This window comes from Psittacula echo, assembly GCF_963264785.1.
Source record: "Psittacula echo genome assembly, chromosome: 3".
NCBI lineage: Eukaryota > Metazoa > Chordata > Aves > Psittaciformes > Psittacidae > Psittacula > Psittacula echo.
Genome location: NC_137736.1, coordinates 84019934 through 84040281, shown reverse-complemented (window position 1 = coordinate 84040281; position 20348 = coordinate 84019934). Strand labels below are relative to the sequence as shown.

Genomic DNA, 20348 nt, shown 5'->3' with positions numbered 1-20348 from the left:
ACTAATACCTATGTGGTTTTAGGTTTAGATTAAGTGTCCAAATGCAGACCCTCTGGATCATGTAAGTAGTATCAAATTCATGGACCAAACTGCTGAAATTCTTTAGTATGTTGCAAATTTTTTGGCTTTCTTGTAGTGATATTAAGCAAAGCAGTGTCATATTGAAAAGGGCATAATCAATCCACTTCAGATTTGCTAGATTTGTAATTTCAAGTCAGGTCTCCAGCAGGCACAAATCATTTACCAGGAAACTATTTTTTCCCTGTGTGATCTAATGCTTTTTTAGTGAAAGGTGAATAAAATGCAACTTGAAGGTATCCTAAATAAATATTCTTTTTTTTAGGAGATAAATACTTTCCTTTTTAGGAGCGAAAAAATTCAAGACAAAACCAAAAAAACTTTCTGGCCCAGTTTTCTGTCCATAAAAGATGTGAACACCAGAGAGCTCCCTACATTAGCTCTTCTTGCCAGACTGACCTACTTCAACTGTATTCCTGGCAAGCAGTACTCTTCATTTACCGGCTAGTTTGCTAGCTAAAAGGATGGATGTGTTCCCAGACTTTTAAAAAAGCCCTCTGCCAGCAGGCACCAGTCTAAGTTAGCTATTCCTGAAAAGAGCAGATACTTTTTCCTCCCGAGCTAGTTCTTTGCAAGCTGACTGCAAAAACTGAGAGCACTGTTGTGCTTACCTCAGTTTAAACAATAGCCTTATTCAGAAAACTCTTTTTTTTCCAAACAGAAAAACAAATTATAGGAGTAAAACAGCAATTTGTCCAAACCCAGGAGCCATCCCTTCTCCCGAGCAAATACCCTTGCAACTCTGTCTCTAGCACACTGCACCTTAGTGTTGCTCAACTGCAAGCAGAACAGAACAGCTGTAAAGCTATCCACACAATAGACAGGGAGAAACCAATAGATGGACACAAACACATACGTCATTCACAGTCTTCTAGGTAAATCTTGCTGGTTTTTCATCTGAAAATGATCTGGAGGATACCAGTTTGAGTGTCGACTTTAAGCTAGACACCCTAGAGATCCACAGGTACAAGGCACACTTGTATTCAAAATACATATGCCATCAGAAATGTCCTAATGTCATAAGGCACTTAGCTCTTTGTGGGCTTACTTCTGTATTGATTCCTACTTGTTGATATGGTGTCCTCCTCCCATGCTAGATGCACAATTTAGAGTTCATCAAATTACTATTCTCAACATGCATACATGCTAAATGAACTGCTACAGAAGAAAAAAACCCTTTTAATAATTTAATCTTCAGTTAAGACCAATGTAAGTCTATTTTCCCTGATAAGAATTTCTATCCTCCCCATGTCGTTCTACAAATCCTGTAGGGGTTTTTTTTTCCCCCAGCTAGAAACTAAAACCAGATCCTTTTCATCATTCATGTAAACAGTACTACTAAGAATAAGATTGGTATTTGAAACATAGAATAACAAAACTAGCCAGAGGCCATAGGAAATGCAGCAATGACATTTATTGGAATTTCTCCAGGCATTACATGAAAAATTTTTAAGTGAAACAGAGGATAAAGCACATTCAGTGTATCTTTAAAAAAAAAGTTGTATCTGAATAACCTTGATTCTTTGTAATACACGCTACTTCAGTTCCTGGGATTGGTTTGGTATGTACACATCAGCTAAAATTCACTCTGAACAAAACTGCAAACAATTGCCTTTTCACTTGGCATTTTCCCACCTAGTACAATACAATATTCTTGAAATATCTAAACAGATTCCACATATTTTATACACAGTGTTAAGACCTTTCACCCCAACTGTAAAAACAAAAACTGTTAAGTAAATCAGTATCTGTAATCAAATAAAACAAGGCAGAAGTAAAAAACAACAACAAAAAATCCCAGGAGACCCCAAGCCCCCAGGTCATAGAGCAGCGTGCAGCAACTCAGCATTGTTGTTCCTCACTTTTATGTTAACATAAAGCATAACTTAGAAAGCAGTGATACTCAGTCCTTGCTTCCTAAATTGGACAACCTTATGCATAAAGACACTGCTGGATTTGGCACTTGGATTCATTGTTTTTCTCACTAAAAAAATTAAGTGCTTCCTGAAATACAATATAAATGGTAAGAGAACATGAGCCACTGTAACACTCAATTAACAGTTCAGACACTCCAGAACAACAGTTCATGCACTCCAAAGCACGTGTCTATTACACATTTGTCGAAAGCCTTCTCAAAAATTCCACTTAAAAACATCGTCAAATCTATATGCATCTCTTTATGCCTTTATAAACATACTTTCTCCCTTGAAATAATCAGAGCTTGCCTCACCTTCTGCTCAGAACATACAAATTCATGACTTCTGTTTCCAAAAGAAGACCACAAAGCAGTATTAAACCAGGAATAGCCTGGAAAGCAGTATTAAAACTGCACCTGTACTTCAGAATCCCCTTTGAAATGTACATGCACTGCGTGTGTAAAAACTGAAAGGTACATAATATTTGAAACTTGCTTGGTCCCCTCTCACGCACTTAAGCTCAACTTTCTGCAACCTGCCTCAATTTTCTCTTCAAATAAAATTCAAGAACAACTTTCTGGCTCCCACTACAATAAGACAAGGCTTCTTGCAGTATTTCTTTGGTTAAATGAGAAACCCTTAACGCCAAACTCCTATGACAGCAAGTCTTCTGCAGAAAATTAACATCGGAATAAATAGCATTCCACAGCCTTGCTTCCTTCCTCCTGTCATCATGACCAACCCCAGGACAGGTGGAAGCAAACAGGCTGGGATGGAAGTAGCAGTCACCATTAGCTCTTGCCTTTACAAGTTCTGCGAGTGTGTATAGATAGCTATTTCTTAGCTCTTGAGTTACGGAGGTGGAGCTATGTCGTGACACTTTTTGTTTCCAGTTCAAACATGCATGTGGAATTACCAGTGCTGACTGGTACAGCCCAGGCGGCAGATGGCACTAGAGCTCTTTCTGTATAAACCAAGTCATGATACTTGTTCTGCTAATTGGTCTGTGCACACAATGTCAGCAGAATTAAAAGAGAGGCACGCATGAGTTCACACAGATTTTCCACAGAAGATGTGAAACATGCTGCTCTTTGGAGGGAAAATTACATTCTTCTTTTTTTTATTTCAAGTATTATTCAACATACATATATATAAAGACACTCTATCCTCGTTTCACTACAAGACAAGCATATCCAAAGTGAATTCGTAGATCACCATTATCTTGGCTTTGACTACTTGAATTTCTTATTTCCTTTAGGCAACTCCAAATATACATCTACTCATCATAATTACACATGAGAATCCTTTATTTTCCCCTTGTGATTTATTTACATAATCATAAAAAAATTAATAGCCTGAATTTGCATACTGACATTTGAAGGCCCATCTGTAGCTATGAGTGTCCCAGCACTAGTTTTGGATACCATTGCCTGTTGTTAAGTCCTTTGAAAGCAGCATATTCAACTGTTCTTTCCCTTTATTTTGCAGAAATGCTGCCTAGAAAACCTTGGTTTATGGCTTACTCCTTATTTTATTATTTGGGTTGTAGTTTACTTCCTTCAGGAGCAGTTCACAGTCAGACAATGCTTCTGCTGGCAAATATTTCACTATCTGCTCTAGAGTCTTTTGGTAAGTTATCTTCTCCTGTTCCAGGGACTGAATTGCAGTCTTCATTTTGTTCTCTCGAGTCAAAATAGTCTCCAGGCTGGATTCCAAACTCTGAATTTTAGCATGAGCAACCTGTAAATAACAACATTACAATAAATTGAGATGCAATGAGTAACTGAAGGGTAGAGATATTTTGAGAAAAATAAATCGAAATCCAGAAAGGAAAGTCCAAGGAATGAAAAAGGAGTTAAAAAATATGTCTAACAAGTAAATCACTGTCACTGAGAGAACTGCTCAACTGCATAAAGTCTTGAAGTTAGGAGACTTCTCATGTGCATTTAAAAAATCCACTCTGTTAGCTGAATCATAGAAATGCCCTCTCCATGAGTTTGTAGTCTTAAGTCATTTACCTGTAGCTTCTCCAACAAATCCATGTTTTGTCTCTTCAGATGACTGTTTACCCTCTCCAGCTTCTCCAGAGGTTCAGCTTCATCACAGAGATTCACATTTTCCTGCAGTTCATCCTGAAGGACATGGTACTCTACTTCGTAGGCATGGAGCTGTTTTGAGATATCCATCTCAAACACCTGTCATAAGAGAAAAAGCAATTTTTAAATAAACAGAGGGCACTTATTCCACATGAATGTCTGGCTAAGAGGCAACTCTGCTGGATTAACTTCAATGTTTTTTCCTGTTCCTCTCAAAAAAAATATTTTAAGGGTAAATCTACAGAAACAGCAGTTTAGCATCTAGAGTTCTTACTGTAGCCAGAATGAATCATAGACTTTAGAATTGGGTCATCACTTTTACAATTACCAAATACCATCTCTTACTATGAGACATATCAGTAGAAAAGTCTTATTTAATCCAAGAATTTTATAACATGACCAAGTCTAACTTACAATCTCTTGCTCAGAAATATTAAGTTCAAGAAAAAAATTTTAAATTCAAGTCTCACCAGCTTGTGATGGGAGCAGCATCACACAACGAAGAATAATAATACAGGAGTTGTCAGATATTCACCCCCAAAATTGGATCTCCTGACTCCAAGTGCCAATTTAGAGTCTTTTAACCCTTCATGGTTACAGTTTCCCTGTGCTCTGTCTCTGCATGAAGATACACTATTTTTTTATTGTGTTGCTTTGGTGACACAGTATTGTGAAGTCTATGGAACTGAGCATCAAACAGTGATGGGACCATACGACTCTTATCTGTTTATACGTTTAGTCACAGCCTCTCAGCTTCTGAAGAGTTACCAAATAGTTTAGGCTAGGAAGTGAGAGATGTCTACACTGACATTAATTCTGTTCCTTGTTCTAGAGATCACAAACATTACACCAACAGAAGACAAACACAGATCCCACAAAACAAGTTCTGTGTTCAGTGTTCTTCAGGCAATTCAAATGGGGTAAAATTTCAATTTACATATGGTGTTCAAGCTGGGCAAGTGTCATTTTCTTCTATGTAGCTAACTGGTAAATTCTTCATCTGTGTATTACAGTCCTGCATAACATCTATTTGCCAAGTGCAAGGTCCTACACCTGGGTCAGAGCAATCCCAGGCACAGCTACAGGTTGGGCAGAGAAGAGATTCAGAGCAGCCCTGCAGAGAAGGACTTGGGGGTGTTGGTCAATGAGAAAATGAACATGAGCCGGCTTCAGTGTGCGCTCGCAGCCCAGAAAGCCAACTGTATCCTGGGCTGCATCAAAAGGAGCGTGACCAGCAGGTCGAAGGAGGTGATCCTGCCCCTCTACTCTGCTCTTGTGAGACCTCACTTGGAGTATTGTGTGCAGTTCTGGTGTCCTCAACATAAAAAGGACATGGAACTGTTGGAACAAGTCCAGAGGAGGGCCACGAGGATGATCAGGGGACTGGAGCACCTCCCGTATGAAGACAGGCTGAGAAAGTTGGGGCTGTTCAGCCTGGAGAAGAGAAGGGTGCGTGGAGACCTCATAGCAGCCTCCCAGTATCTGAAGGGGGCCTACAAGGATGCTGGGGATGGACTATTCATCAGGGACTGTAGTGACAGGACAAGGGGTAACTTAAACAGGGGAAGTTTAGATTGGATATAAGGAAGAAATTCTTTACTGAGAGGGTGGTGAGGCACTGGAATGGGTTGCCCAGGGAGGTTGTGAATGCTCCATCCTTGGCAGTGTTCAAAGCCAGGCTGGATGAGGCCTTGGGTGGCATGGTTTAGTGCGAGGTGTCCCTGCCCATGGCAGGAGGGTTGGAACTAGATGATCTTAAGGTCCTTTCCAACCCTAACTATTCTATGAATCTATGATTCTATTTTTTTTTCATTATCCACCATAAGAGGACAGTCCTGGGAATTACAACACTGAGATAGCCAAACAACTCCACCTGCAGCCAGCCTAGGGAGAAGCAGTACAGTATAGCAGTCTACACGTGAATGCAGAACCAGAAGGCTGCTCAGCACAAGACCACACCACAGGCAAGCAGGCAACCTTCTTCTCAGAGCTGATCTGACCTGCATGTATGCATTTCCACTCTGCTCAGGTAACGTAACCTATTCTTTCCTCAATCAGACCTGGCTTTGCACAAAGCCAGTTCTATCATGCTCACCACAGCACAATTGCTCTGCAACCCGTGCAGACCATAGTACAGAGATTTCATTTCTAATAGTATCAAAACCACTGAACTACCACCTCTATCATTGCCAGAATCAGTGAGTTGTGAAGATAGACACTAAAGTGCCTGATGCAGGGTTAGTGTGGCAATCACAATTGGTGCAATGAGGAAATGAAGATTTTGATGTCAACTAAAAATAAATTCTTAACAGACAGTACATGAAACATTCAAGTGTTAACCAAGCCATAGGAATGCATCAGTGTCAACTGCACTCCTGTATATTGAGATGATTTTCTAGAGCTCTTCTATTATACCCAAACTGCCACCTGAAGGGGGAAAACTCACAGGTTCATAGTTAAGGTACTAAACAGAGGCTTATTTTTAGCTTCAATTTTTAGCTTCAATTTTTAGCTTTAATGCAGAGGCAGATGATGTAGAGAGATGAAGACCCCAGCCTCTGACAGTATTTCACAAGAAGCTTTTCCTAAATCAGGATCTGTAATTCTTCGCTTATCTTCCATTCTCACTCTTTGTCACAAAATTGCAATGATACTGATGAAATAACACTACTCCAGTACTCCTTTCCCTTACTCAAGAAAGGCAGGGATCAGTCCTAAGGGGCTTTTACCTCTGGCACGAAGCACCTGCCAAATGCGATCCTTCCAAGGTCAAGGCTGAGGCGAGAAGGGGAATTCCTAACTTGTACGATTTTAAGTTGGAGGTGTCAGAAAAGTTCCTATGGAAGGACACCAGCCCTGTGCAGCCAGAAGTTTAAAGGATCAGGAGGAGAAGTTGCTGTGATGCTGCCTCTTCCTGTTATGGCAAGTTGCGCTTCCAGTCATAAATGGCAGCATGCAGCAACAGCTGGGTTTAGGTTTGGAAAAAAAGCTACTTTTATTCTTCTGATGATGACATGAAATTTATAAGCAAAGTCATGTTTTCCCAATAGCTGGGACACAAAAGAACCTTTGTACTAAATTGAGGTTGCAACTAAAGTCTTGCTAAAATTGCAGTTCAAAACCCACTGAAATTAGCTCATATCCTATTTCTCTACAAATTACTGGCAAGATGACACCTTTGCATTTCAAACCAAAAGGAATATACTGAGAAGACTTTTACATATATCTTAGGTGTGATTCTACAGGGGGTGGAGGCTTGGGAGGAGTGAAAAGAAAAACAACCTTACCTGAGTAATAATTTTTTCCATTTGAGGCTGAGTCATATCTGGAACAGTGGTTTTAAGAAAATCAACAATGTTCTCAAAACTCTCGCATCCCATTATAGATGTTTCTTGACTGCTAAGTAGGCTCAATGCTACTTTAAATATGACTTCTGTTCCTTGAAGAAAAATAATGTCTAAAAAAGAAAATCATTAAAATATCTTGAAAACGAGAGCTAGTAATTGGATAAATACACATATTTGCTTGGATGGCTTTCTTTCTAATCAATCATACTGCAGATTTATCCAGTTCAGATGTGCAATTTCATGTCTTATTTCAATAGGAGGTTAAAGCATATAAAAGCACTTCCTGTCATCTTACAGGTATGAGAGAGCATTAAAGAAAATACTGCATACTTGTTATGTCTGTAATGGTTATCTGCAATAAGCATTTCATTATTGTCTACTGTAGACTTCAGACTGTTAACTAGCTGCTAACCTTTTAAGTGCAGTTGTGACTGAAAAGCAATTGGGAAGTGGATCACAACACAATATACTGTTTCCTACAGGCAAAAGCTAGTCCTTAAGAAATGGTCATGTAGATTCCATAACCAATCATACTATTTTTGAAATCCACGGTAGAGACCCCATTGGCTGTAATTTAAGCCCTAAACCCTTACTTTGAGCTAAATTACGTAAATATTAGGGAAAAGTTCAGGCTCTGCAGAAATCAGTAAGAGAGTGCACAGAAACTGGAATCTTGATCACAGTTAACTAGAAACGCAGTCCTGGTAGCAGTGGTGGACTTGAGTTACTGAGATGAATGCAACACATGGACAGTTCAAATAAGCCTCCTGTGCTGTCGGATCTGTCACACCACCAAGAGCAGGGCTACGAAACCGAACAAACTCAGCTTCTGATCCTGATCATGAGAGGTCATCCCCACGCGAATCCAGTATCAGTGGGTAGTACAAGGACACTGGTGAGACAGCCATCTCACTTGTACACAGTTCCTAAGTCTCCCTTCTCCAGTCTGTAGTGCACATTTAAACAGAATAAATACAAGTATATAATTTGTGATAGGTAGACATTAACCATTTGTTCCCGGTATGTGAGAATGGCCTATAAGACACTGATGATACAGTAATCTAAAGCATTAGGAAGCACAACAACATAGTTCAGTTTTAAAATGGGAACATGCCTTGCTCAGCTCATTTGCAGAGAGAAATGAACATTGATACTCCCCACCCTTAAAAAACTTGTGTTCCGAATTCAAAGCCTACTGAAAACAAACAAATTACACTTTAGGCTTGAAAAACAAATCAATAAGGAAAAAAGACCCCAAAATGCTCAAATGCCTGGAATCCAGTAATCCCACTGGGTAAGAGATGTACCAATCTGAAAAACACACTTTAGGCTTGAAAAACAAATCAATAAGGAAAAAAGACCCCAAAATGCTCAAATGCCTGGAATCCAGTAATCCCACTGGGTAAGAGATGTACCAATCTGAAAAACGGATACACCAATCATTTGTTTACCCAAAGAGCAGTCAGAAAAAGTCTGCTGTAAAAAGAAAAAAACCTCTATAATGGAGAAATCACTAGGTAAAAAAAAAACAAAGAAAAAACAAACCCAAACCCAACCAGCCAAACCTCTCTTACCCCCAAAACCACACACAAACAAATTAAAAACCTAACACATTCCAGTAATAAAACATGAGACAAAAGATGGGCTGAATTTCTTAAGACAAGACAAAAGGTGTTGTATGAAACAAAACAAATGTATAAAGGTCTGATTTAAGAGGAAGTACATGACATATGCTCCTGGATTCTTGATGCAGTTTACTAATGTAAAACTTAAAAAAAAAAAAAAAAAAAGGAAATAATTAAAAAAGCTGTGTTAGTAGACATTTGATTAAGCTGGCAGCTCTTATTGACAATAAAAGAATACAAAACCAAGTACTTGACATGCTGACACGGTAAACACTATAAGGCACAATCGATATTTAAGCTTCTGTACTAGAAGTTATCTGAAGAGCAGCATATAATGAAAAAACTACCGAAATGGAATAAGAGGGCTAGGAAACCACTCAATACATACCTGAATACCTGAAACAGCCTTGATGTTCAAGCTCACTGAATTTTTATTAGAAAGCCCTTTAAAATCAGTTATTCAGAAACTCATCCTTGAAAATCAATGCATTCTTTTTTCAATTTGCAAGTTCAACAAGATGAACTTTTCTACAGACATAAACTGAATGATTGATGCAGCAGACATATTTAACTGTTCAAGTCTGTTTCAAAGAACGCATTTTGGTTATGCTCTCTGAAAAGGAGCTGACAGTTCACCACGAAGAGTGTTGCTACTTTCCACCCACAACAGTCACCCCAAATGTCCCTAGTATGTAGAAAACTACTCCCCGAGAATTTCAAAACACAATGGACAACATTGTTCTGTTTACTACTGCAATAGAAAAAACTTTCTTACCAAATACTCTGGCTACAAATCCTAATGGAAACTGAGATGCGAACAGTGTAAGAAACCACGGTGCAGCATAAAGACTGGGACTGATTTCATTTTCTTCAAGATGATTATACAAGTCTCTGTGATAATCATGAAGAAGCCTTGACAGCTGATACATCTGAATCTACAGTGTGTGAAGGGGTTAGGGGAGAAGAAAGTAGACATAGAAAAGTTTAGCTTTACTCAGTTTTCCAAACCATTCACATTTCACTTGAGGGAAGCTAAAAGTACAGATGGCATTGTAAAATGATGATTAATTGTTGCCTAGGGCTTCGAGCGACACCTGATCATATATAAACAACCCACCCCTAAATAATTAAAACCAACACTGTAGTCGATAACAAAGAACTGTTTGAACCTGCTTATTAATGAAGTATCATTTCAGATTCACAGGCTTAAGGAAGAAAAGAATATATTGATCTAACTTTATCAACAAACCAGAACTTTCAGTCTTGCAACAATGAAAGTAGGTTGAACTATTTCTGGCTAAATTTACACATTTCAGCTTTCATCCTTTGAATCCTGGCCTTATATTTGCTGCTTTTAAAGCTCCTATGTTACAATCATCACTTCAGACAGCTTCTGTACCCACAGAATACATTAGATACGGTGGGTCAATAGAGGTGTACCACATACATATTTTCCAACACACCTCCCACGTGCCAGTGGTCCAGAGCAATTTAAGATACTGATGCAAAAAGTGCTGCTACACAACCTGCAAAAGGTTGCAAAGCAAAGTGGTTAAAAGTTTCTATTCATTACTAAAAATATCACCCTGTGGCAAATAATTTCCTTGCTGTTTCGATATTTTATATTCCACAGTAAGTCACTCACAGCACAGGGCGATGCTTCTCGCAGCAGAATATGAGGAAGAGACATACATTGATTAGCTGTCAGGTCCAGTTTTGCTGTCAACAGTATCTTACGCTTCAGGTGAATCCATTCCTCAATATAAAAATGACATACTGGAACCAGCTACTTTCCTACTTTTAGTGATCATGATTCTTCCCTACCAAAACCTGACTGCACTTGAAGCTTTCTATCAGCCAGCAGTGTCTGCAAGCAAACAGATCAATTCTCATCAGGCAAATTAGCTAAATTTGTGCATGCATGTGAGTCCTTGCTTAAAATGCCAAATGCTAAGTATAGTTTGGACAGTGTCACCACGGAACATATTTATGTGTGAAATTAGGATAGTATCACGGAGGCAGTAAATCAACTGGATGAGCTCGTTATGAACTAAGAATCTAGATTACTACTTTTTCCAGACAACAATTATAAATCTAAGCCAAGTAAATTCTCATAATCCTAAAGAAACACCCAACTTTTTTCTCCTACAGGACAGAAGCTAATTCTGCATATAAACTTGTGTTTCAGTACTGTAAATGCAAAAGAATTTGAGTGCTATACTCCTGTTAAAAATCAAGAGTTATCTTCAGTAGTCTAGTTTGTCTTGTGCAGACAAAACTTGCACTTTTGTCTAGAATGGAATTACTGCCTGGGAGCAAACTGTGGGGAGAGAAAGGTCATGTCACTTAAAGGGCAAACAGTAGTACAAGCAGTAAGCCTTTTAAAACTTAAAAAAGTGCTCTTTGTAAGAGCTTCTGACAATGAAAGTTTCAGCCTCATCTAAATTAAAAGGCGAAATCCTGGACATCTGCATGCCCTCAAATCATCAGACGCTACTGAAAGTCTGCAACTGCAAGTATAACATACAAACACTAAGAGAGCATCGGGGGGGGGAGGGGGGGAGGAGAATCCAAACCCACAACCATGCATTTATGACACTTTGACGCCTACTGCTTCAACACATATGGGGGGGGGGGGGGGAATGGGACAGGGAAGAGGTAGAATGATGCTCTTTGTGGCTGTTCACCCTTGATTCATCACAACAAATTTATTACAGCATACTTACATCCACAGTAAAACACTCCTCCTTCTCAGTTTTAGAATAAGCACATACAATTTCTTTAACTACAATCTATTCTGGACATTTGCCAAATAAGCACCTGAAGTGACTGATCATGAAAGTGGACTGAACTCCTCCTTAAGTTTTTACTTAATTGTGCTTACCATGCAGGGAGCATGAAAAAAACCCAGATCTTTGTATCTGCCTCTTGTGTTTTTTCTTTCTCCCCTGTGGATCGCAAACTTTAACTCAGCAGTCGTATACCCCTTTATAATATTAGGGGCTTACAGCATACAGTTATCTAACTCAGTGGACAGTTGCATCTTCAGGTGAAAGACTTCTTAAACTCTAAACCCTGAAATTCATACAGATCTGAAAGATTTTCTGTCTCCTTCTTAAGCAGCCTTGAGTATCTAGCTGTTAAAAAACTAACACTGCAGGGCATTCATCGTTTCATAAGCAAACTAAACGATTGAAAATTAAGCTTTTTCTCTCTGTGTTGAGGGTGTTGGGGCAAAAGACAATGAGAAAAAAGAGGTGCAAATGATAAGACAGCAGTTCAGTTCAAACGCCTGTGGAGTACACTGACTGGCCACTGGGTGTCACTATTGATTTGACTTGGAGTTACAAGATTAAAATCTACATCTAATTGCTCAGGGACTGAAGAAAATTATAACCATATTGATTTTTAAACTCCATCTATACAGATGCAAGCATAGCGGGTTTTTGGCATAAGGAAGAGAGAGAAGTGAGGAAAGGGAAGAGCAAAGTAGCAGAGAAAGCAGAGTTTCTGTCCTGGGTTCAGTAGCAGTAGTCAGTTTTTCTCCTTCTTAGTAGCTTTTGCAGCACTGTGTTTTTGACTTTCGGCCTGGGAATGGAGCTGATAACAGTGATGTTTAGACTGACCAAGGACTTTGTGAGTCTCATGCTCTGCCAGGGAGGAGGAGAAGCCGGGAGGAAGCAGGGGCTGGACACCTGACCCAAACTAGCCAAAGAGGTATTCCATACCACAGCACGTCATGCCCAGGATGTAGAACTGAGAGTCCCCGGAAGGGCTGGATCATGGCAGGGTGGGGGTGAGGTACCGGTTGGTGAGCGGTTGTATTCTCTTCCTTGTTATTTCCTTTATCATTATTACTATTAGTGGCAGCAGTAGTGATTTGTGTTATACCTTAGTTATTAAACTGTTCTTATCTCAACCCGTGGGAGCTGCATTCTTTCGATTCTCCTCCCCGTCCCTCCAGAAGCGGAGGGAAGAAAGGTGGGGGGGGAAGTGGACTTCGTGGTTCTGATTTACGGCCTGGGCTTAAACCACGACAGTTTCCAAACAGAAGATGACTGGGACATGTGACAGGAAAAGTCTGCAAGTTCCAGACTTCTCTGTCTGCAAATTGAGAGGCAGAGAGGGGTTCGACAATAATATCTGCATGCACCTCACAACCTCCAAAACAGCATAAAAAGCTTCATAAGGCCCTGGAGAACATGAGCAACCTCTGAGAGCTCAAAGCTCATTTCAAACTTTGGTTTGCTTTAGGAGAAGGACTGACTTACCTGCAGCGACATCATGTCTGGCCTGTACTGTTTGCGGAAGCCAAGGTCATACATGAGGAACTTCAGCATTTCAAAGGCCTGTTCTTCACTCATATGTAGAAGCAGCACTCCAGCTACAAAGCTGATACCTTGACAGTAACCTACTTCTTTGTCCAGCAAAGAATATGCTTTCAGGAGATTAAAGAGTGATAGCTGTCCTGCTCCCAGGTGGGCAGAAAAGTAAGGGTGCGTAGGAAATGTCCGTCCTGAAGTAAAGAAAGAAGAGTAGTTGATTCAGTTCTTCTGAAAAAACTGCCTAGAGCCATCTGACAACTACCACTGCTTTCTTCCTATAGACAATTTCTCTTTGCTTTCCTGTGCAAGCTGACTTTAGTCAGATCAATCTGTATTTTGCCACTGATTTTATACTATACACATTGAGCTCATTTAATATTCTCATCTGCATAGAACTTGCAGAAGCAACTGCTTGATTACTCTTTTCTGATAGATGTAGAAGAGCATAAATACAAACAGCATAACCTAAGAAATCATCTGCTTAGAGGACACTAAGTGGCAGACACAGAACATACCCTGATGACACAGAAAGAGTTGCTGATAAGGCAGCATCTATCTCCAGCAACAGCTTCTATTAAGACTGGTGTGTTTTCACTCAAAGGCCACAAAACAAGTCAGAAAAGTCTCCCAGCTACAAAGGGACGTACCTAGATCTACAAGGATGGCATGCTGTTGAGCGGTCAGTTGTTTGAGAAGTTCTTTGTAAGAGATGTCAGGAGGCTGCTGCTTGTTGGGTAGCCTGTGTCTGACTCGATGCTGCACAGCCAAAAACTGCCAAATTTCTCCGCGACGACTTTTTGGTACACCTGCAGGTCAGTCAAGAACAAGAGGGCTAAGCAGTGGTGTATTTTTAGTGCTGTAACATGAGAATTTACTTTGTCATAATCTTGGCCTGTCACAATCTTGGCTGAAGCACTCTGGAGGATCCCATGCAGTTAGTTAGCTTCAGAAGTTGTCCACTCTGCAGTCTAGTGACTAGTAGCCACAGTTCAGTTCCAGTAACGCAACATTAACTACAAACCTAACGTAATTACACTGAGCAGTACATTGGACAACTGAGGTACAAATATCATTTGTTTTACCACGTCTGATGTCAGTCCATAGCCTTATACAAAGAAGTACAGATTATAAAAGGCTCAGTTCAAACCTATAAAATGCTCAGTTCAAAATGAATGCTGCATACCAAAGGAAGGACACAGAACCATTCATACTGAAACACAGCATTTCTCTCAAGTCAGCAAATAAACTAAATTAGAACACTTTCAGACTTTCACTAACATCTTCCTTCGATATATGACTCTCTACACAGACATTTTTGAAAGTCAAAATAAATTGTCAGCTCTGCTAATACTTTCCAGGCAAACGATTACTTAAGAAGAATACAAGTTAGAAAAAGCATGTCTTTGTTCCTAATTCTGTCCAGCTGCAGAACACAGGGCAGCAGGATAAGTAATTTGTTGGCAGTCTTCTGCAGATCACTATAAGGAACCTCCTTATTGTAGCACAAGTTCATTTGGAAGCAATTGAAACTTCCCTTCTGTATGACAGACAGATTACAATGAAATATGATTTTTAAGCATCTGTAACACAGACATGAGATTTCACGGAGAAGGGCACAGTGGTGCAAGCAGGCTCTACATTCACATTATACTAACAAAGACCTCTGGCTCCCCTTCTGGCCTATGGCTAGGCCACAGAAGATCTACTTCAAGCCAAAATCCCCAGCCTTTCACTCAAGGAAATTAAAAAAACAACTAAAAGACCATATTCCAGACTCTAAAACATGTGGCCATTCTGACACTCTGAGGCTTGGTTGTGATTTCCCTAGATTTTGGGCACAATCCGCATTAAACATTTACTTACTGCCGTCTTAGTAAGTAAAATCAGAGCATCTGAAACCCAGAGTCAGTTGGAAAGGAGCCAACTGACTAGAAACCAGAAGGTTACTGTGTTAGTTGCAGAAGCTCAAAGTTCAGTGTATGTTGTAATAATACATGGGCACAAGATGCTACTTGCAGGAGTATGACTATACGTGTTTCTGCACTTCTGACATTATAAGCTGCAGACACAGCAGAACTATTTTCTGTTTGGCAGCAGGAGGTGGGTGCATTTGTAAAAAGAAGGCAATCTTTCCATTAGTTTGTGCTACTGGAAAAAGTGTATTGCTGGCAGATTTCCTTCGGCATCAAAAAGGAACAAAAAAAAAATAATCTTCAGGCTTCATAGTTAAAAGCCACCCTACATAAATACCTTCTTTCAAAGTGGAATGAATATCTTCCATGTCACATCGGATTTTGGCTCTGCAGTTTAGTAACTTCTTATCCCAAACATTTACAACATCTTTCTGACATGTACCAACTTCATCATAGTCCAGTTTTACTTTTCGTGATTGGAGCTCATCTCTGCTTGCTAGAGCACAGAACACAAAGGAAGAGCACATGAAAAAACAGAACATCAGTAAACTACAAGAGACATCAAATATGCAAACCCCATCCAAGTTAGATATATCTAATTCAGGTAATCTGACTAGGGATAAATACACCTTTTACAGTTTATCAGTTAATAGCTGAGATGGGGCCAGTCTTTTGTCATATGATGCTGCAGGTAACAACTTCTATTCCTGTGCCATGAACATTAGGAATTCATGAAGTACGTGAAAACATTTTTTAAGGCTTGGGGCAAGAAGAAAAACCCACTCAACATAACTTTACTACATCTGCTGCTCTTCTTCGAACTGTAAAATCACCTTTGATCCTTTTTCTCTTCTTTATATTGAACATTATGATTCTTTTGGTATGGAAAGTACCAAACATACGAATGTTTATATTAGAAACTTAGGCAAGCAAGCTAGACAGATCTTCTAAATTGAAGTCTGTCACACTGGTTCCCGTTTGTACATGTCCCTTAAGAGAGTGGTAAGAGCTCACGGCACTGCCACCTGGCACCATCAGGCTAACTAGAAGTAAAGAGAATGAACCAACATGAACCATATCCAGAAGCACAAAACTCATGTTGCTATAAAGTTTGCTGCATAGGACTACCTGACACAAAATATTTACTCTAGAGGACTCACCATTTCTGAAATAAAGCTGCATTGTTACTCTGAAATTTCATGGAGGAGCAGCTTTCATTTCCATTACTGAGAAATTAACTCTGGTTATTCATTATACATGATACGCATGCAGAAAAACATTCCAATTCCCCATGCTGGTGTGAAAAACAGGAATGAAGACCTGAATGTGTCTTAATTTATAGAGACAGGTTTAATTACCATTGGACTGAATTACACATTTCACAACATGACCTCTGAAAGCTGCAATTGAGTTTATCCCAAATTTGCTTTGATCCATGTGCAGTACTTGCTCCTTGCAGGAGAACTCCTTTTACAGATGTGCTCCCTTCCCCAACATTACCTCTAGGTGAAAGCAAACTCTCACTCATGTTTTTTATACAACCTCACTTTGGATAGAGCGAATACTGGATCAATCCATTGGATCACTGCCTACCCCCACTCCAAAAGGGAGATGACAAATTATTTCCAACACTACGTTACACATTTGAGACTGCACCTATTTAAGATTACAGGGGGCCTTGTAGAAGCAGCAGCATGTTCCTATAAAAATGGGAATGTCATCTCTCAGCCAAGAATTTGCAGGCCAAATGGGGCAATTTGAAATGCTACCCTATTGCTGTATGATTTCATCTTTTCATAAGCAGTATGCAACAGATTGAAGACAACAGTAGCATATTTCAGTGTGACAATGAACTCCAAGATTACATGCATGTTATAATTCACTGAAAGGTATTGTGGCTCTGCAGTCAACCCTAGTGAAAGTCACCAAACTTGCCTGTTGATCATACCTGACCTACCTACTTATGCCACCCTTGGTTATTTGCAACCATCCTTGCTAATGTTCTTCCTAATCATGGCTAGGTGGCCTTCTACTTTTTTGTATTTTTTACATTTCTAGGTAGTCTACTGGAGAAAGTAGTTTATAGCTTCTCAGAAAAAAAGAATAAATATATATATAAGCAAGTTTGTGCAATTCACAGAACTTACCTTCTGTAAAACAAAGAGCTAATAGTATTCAAGTCTCCTCGACAGCAAAGGAAATAGGAAAAGAGGTTCTATTAATATTTTGTAAATAAAAATCAACAAAACATTAACAGAAAACCACTACAACCAATTCCACAGCAATTCCAATCTTAAACCAGTCATATACACCTGAATAAATTCACAGCTAGGAACCTGGCTTCATGTAAAGAAACGGCTGCATTTCTGGTTTTACATTTCCCATTCCCAAGATCTACACTGAATTATAGGCCAGGATGCCTACCACTGCCTGAACCAGCACTTGTCTGGAATGTATCAGTTCTGCATATGTCCTGTCCATAAAAAGACCTACATTACAATAGCCCCCAGGAAGGAAGCCTATGGAGAGGCACTAAGTTTACTTTTCACCCTCTGAAAACAAGATGGTGAATTCTAGCTAGCCAGAGCAAGAGTTTTACTAGCAGCATTTACAGACCTGCATACAAGAATGGAGACATGCTCTCTGAAGCACAAACTATGATGTGGGCTTAAGTGTGAGTGCCACTTTGGAGTCTTCACTGCTGATACTCCTGCTTTCACCATGAATGATCAGGCAGGAAGGACTTATTTTCTGCATCTCTGCCACAGAATGGAAATAACTTACTGAGTCTTAGGGAACTAGGCTGATTTAACAATTTTCAGTACCTCTCATTTGTCCCTCAGCAGCTCATACTACCAGAGGGAATAACATGAAACTAGTCACAACAGCAGATTTCCAGGTTCCCCACCCCACAACAGCAGATTCACCATTTGCTAAAATAATAAATGAAGATTTTTGGCTGAAGTTAGAAGAGACTTCTCTGAAAGCATTCACTATGAATCTACGGGTTTTTACAGAAGCATGTGTCAACAGGGAGACAAACTGTAGAGACAGTGCAGAGAGAAATACACTACATGTATAGGAAACACAGTCAAGGATGAAAACTTGTTAGGGACATGGAAACACTTCTGTCCCGCTGTTTTTCTTTCCTCTCCCTGCCTTCTCAGTAAGCATCACTAAAGAATGATAAAGAGTTAACTGACCTTAACAAGATCATTATATTTTGTTTGAAGAATGAGACTACCATATAATGAGGTTATAGACCAGACAGGGGAAGATGAGGGCAGCAATTGCAGACAGGACATCTGAAATTTTCAACTTGCACTGAAAGCCATTAGTCTGTTATACTGAAGAACTTCTATGATCTAGGATAGACACTGCATCCTATTTTTAATTTGAGACGTGACCAGTCATAATAATGAAATATCAGCCAAAAGATCAAGCAGCTTACAAGTCAGCATGGCCAACTTCAGATCCCTCAGAAACAGCAATCAGTTATCAGCGTACAGTGCTCAGCTTCCAAAAATAGATCTTCCTGACATACCTCAAGAGCCAGTCACTCAGAAGTCATATTTGGTTTCCAATATTTATAAATTACCACTATGATGTTGCTAATGAAGGACAGAAAGCCTGGACAGAAATGCCATGTGCTGCAAACAACTGAAACAAGACATAGAGGGTAAGGTATACCATACCTAAGTGTTCATATGGCATCTGTTCCCCTGACTCCACATCAGTATTCCCGGACTTAGTCAGCTAGAACACAGACTGTAGCAACCTTTGCCTAACATGCATTAAAAAATGAAAGGTTATCACTTTCTTCTTTAATTAAGATGACTCAGCAAGAGTTGGCAGGCAGACAGAGAACCTGGTAGACTGAGGCAGGACTGGGCAAAGACTTTTTTTTCTAGCACTGTTAACCAAAAAGTTTAAGAACCACATCTCTGTCTGAGGGGCCCAACACCAGTATGTTTTTCATCTCCAGGCAGCAGAATTCATAATAGTTTTTAGGGGTATTTTCTAAATAGCTAACCTTCCAGCTTCTGGTTTTCTTTTTCCATTCGAAGTAACAGGATTTGTTGATGGATGGCTTTTCTCCATAGACTTTGTAGTTCTTCTGAGTTTTTTTTCTCTCCAGTTTTATCTGGACCATCCTCATTTTGCAACACTACAACAAGAGGGTCCTCTTCCAGGGGTGGAGCAAGCGGCGATAATGGTAACAGTTCACTTCCATCATGACCATCTGCAAACAATCAGAAAGTTACTACAGGAAACTCAGATTGTTTGACATATCACAAAAATCTGTGTCACAACAGAACAAAAATAGCTGTCTTCCACATTCAACAGTGAGGTGCTGATTCCAAAGACAGAGAAAATGCAGTTCAACAGTAGAGAATTATTTTTAAATAAAGTGTTTTATTTAAATCAAAGCTGCAGTTAAATGAAATAAAGCTAAATAAAGGGTCACACAGTATTTCAACCCTTTCCCCTATGAGCTCCTTTTGGAGTTACAAGGAGGTATTTATCCATAAAGTCTCCTTTACAGCTGAGCTTGTTTACTCCTATGATTTACTACAGCTTCTATACTAAAAGCAACTTTTTCCACCTACAGTGCTAAGGTGCACTGTAGGCAGTGCTACAGCACCTTATGGTCACTAAATACAGAGTTTGCAATTTACCTATGGTTGGGAATCCTGCTAACAGGTCTTTATCAACACAGCAGGATTTCAGATATTTCAGGGGTTTCTACATTAAATGACCTAAAGCTGTTAAGATTTATTAACACACTCCACAGTGGCTATGTGCAGCACACGGACAGGGCATAAAATTTACCATTTGTTTGCTTTTACCAATGCAAACATTGCTATTATGTAAGCAGGCTGGGGTAAAAATTTGCTGTTAAAGAGGGTATCTTTGTCAGCAAGAGGCAGTTCTTCATTTCCTTGCTACCAGTGCAGACATGGCAGATGGCAATTTATTTGATTTTGATGACAGAATCCTTTATTCAAACCAGCAGAGACCTACAGCCCACTAAGCACAATGGATCT

General features: G+C 39.6%; 1 protein-coding gene across 2 annotated transcripts in view; it reads right to left on the bottom strand.

Annotated features, from left to right (window-relative positions):
* Nucleotides 1–1514: 1514 nt before the first annotated feature.
* Nucleotides 1515–20348, bottom strand: part of TBC1D4 (TBC1 domain family member 4) — a 103157-nt gene continuing 84323 nt past the window's right edge. For both annotated transcript variants that reach the window (XM_080612858.1, XM_080612859.1), the window contains 8 exons: nucleotides 19334–19543; nucleotides 15638–15796; nucleotides 14035–14193; nucleotides 13334–13578; nucleotides 9838–9997; nucleotides 7378–7547; nucleotides 4013–4189; nucleotides 1515–3734 (listed from right to left, as the gene is read on the bottom strand). In XM_080612858.1, coding sequence (XP_080468984.1) covers nucleotides 3507–3734; nucleotides 4013–4189; nucleotides 7378–7547; nucleotides 9838–9997; nucleotides 13334–13578; nucleotides 14035–14193; nucleotides 15638–15796; nucleotides 19334–19543 — 1508 coding nt within the window. In that variant the 3' untranslated portion in view covers nucleotides 1515–3506. The remainder of the gene's footprint in view (nucleotides 3735–4012; nucleotides 4190–7377; nucleotides 7548–9837; nucleotides 9998–13333; nucleotides 13579–14034; nucleotides 14194–15637; nucleotides 15797–19333; nucleotides 19544–20348) is intronic.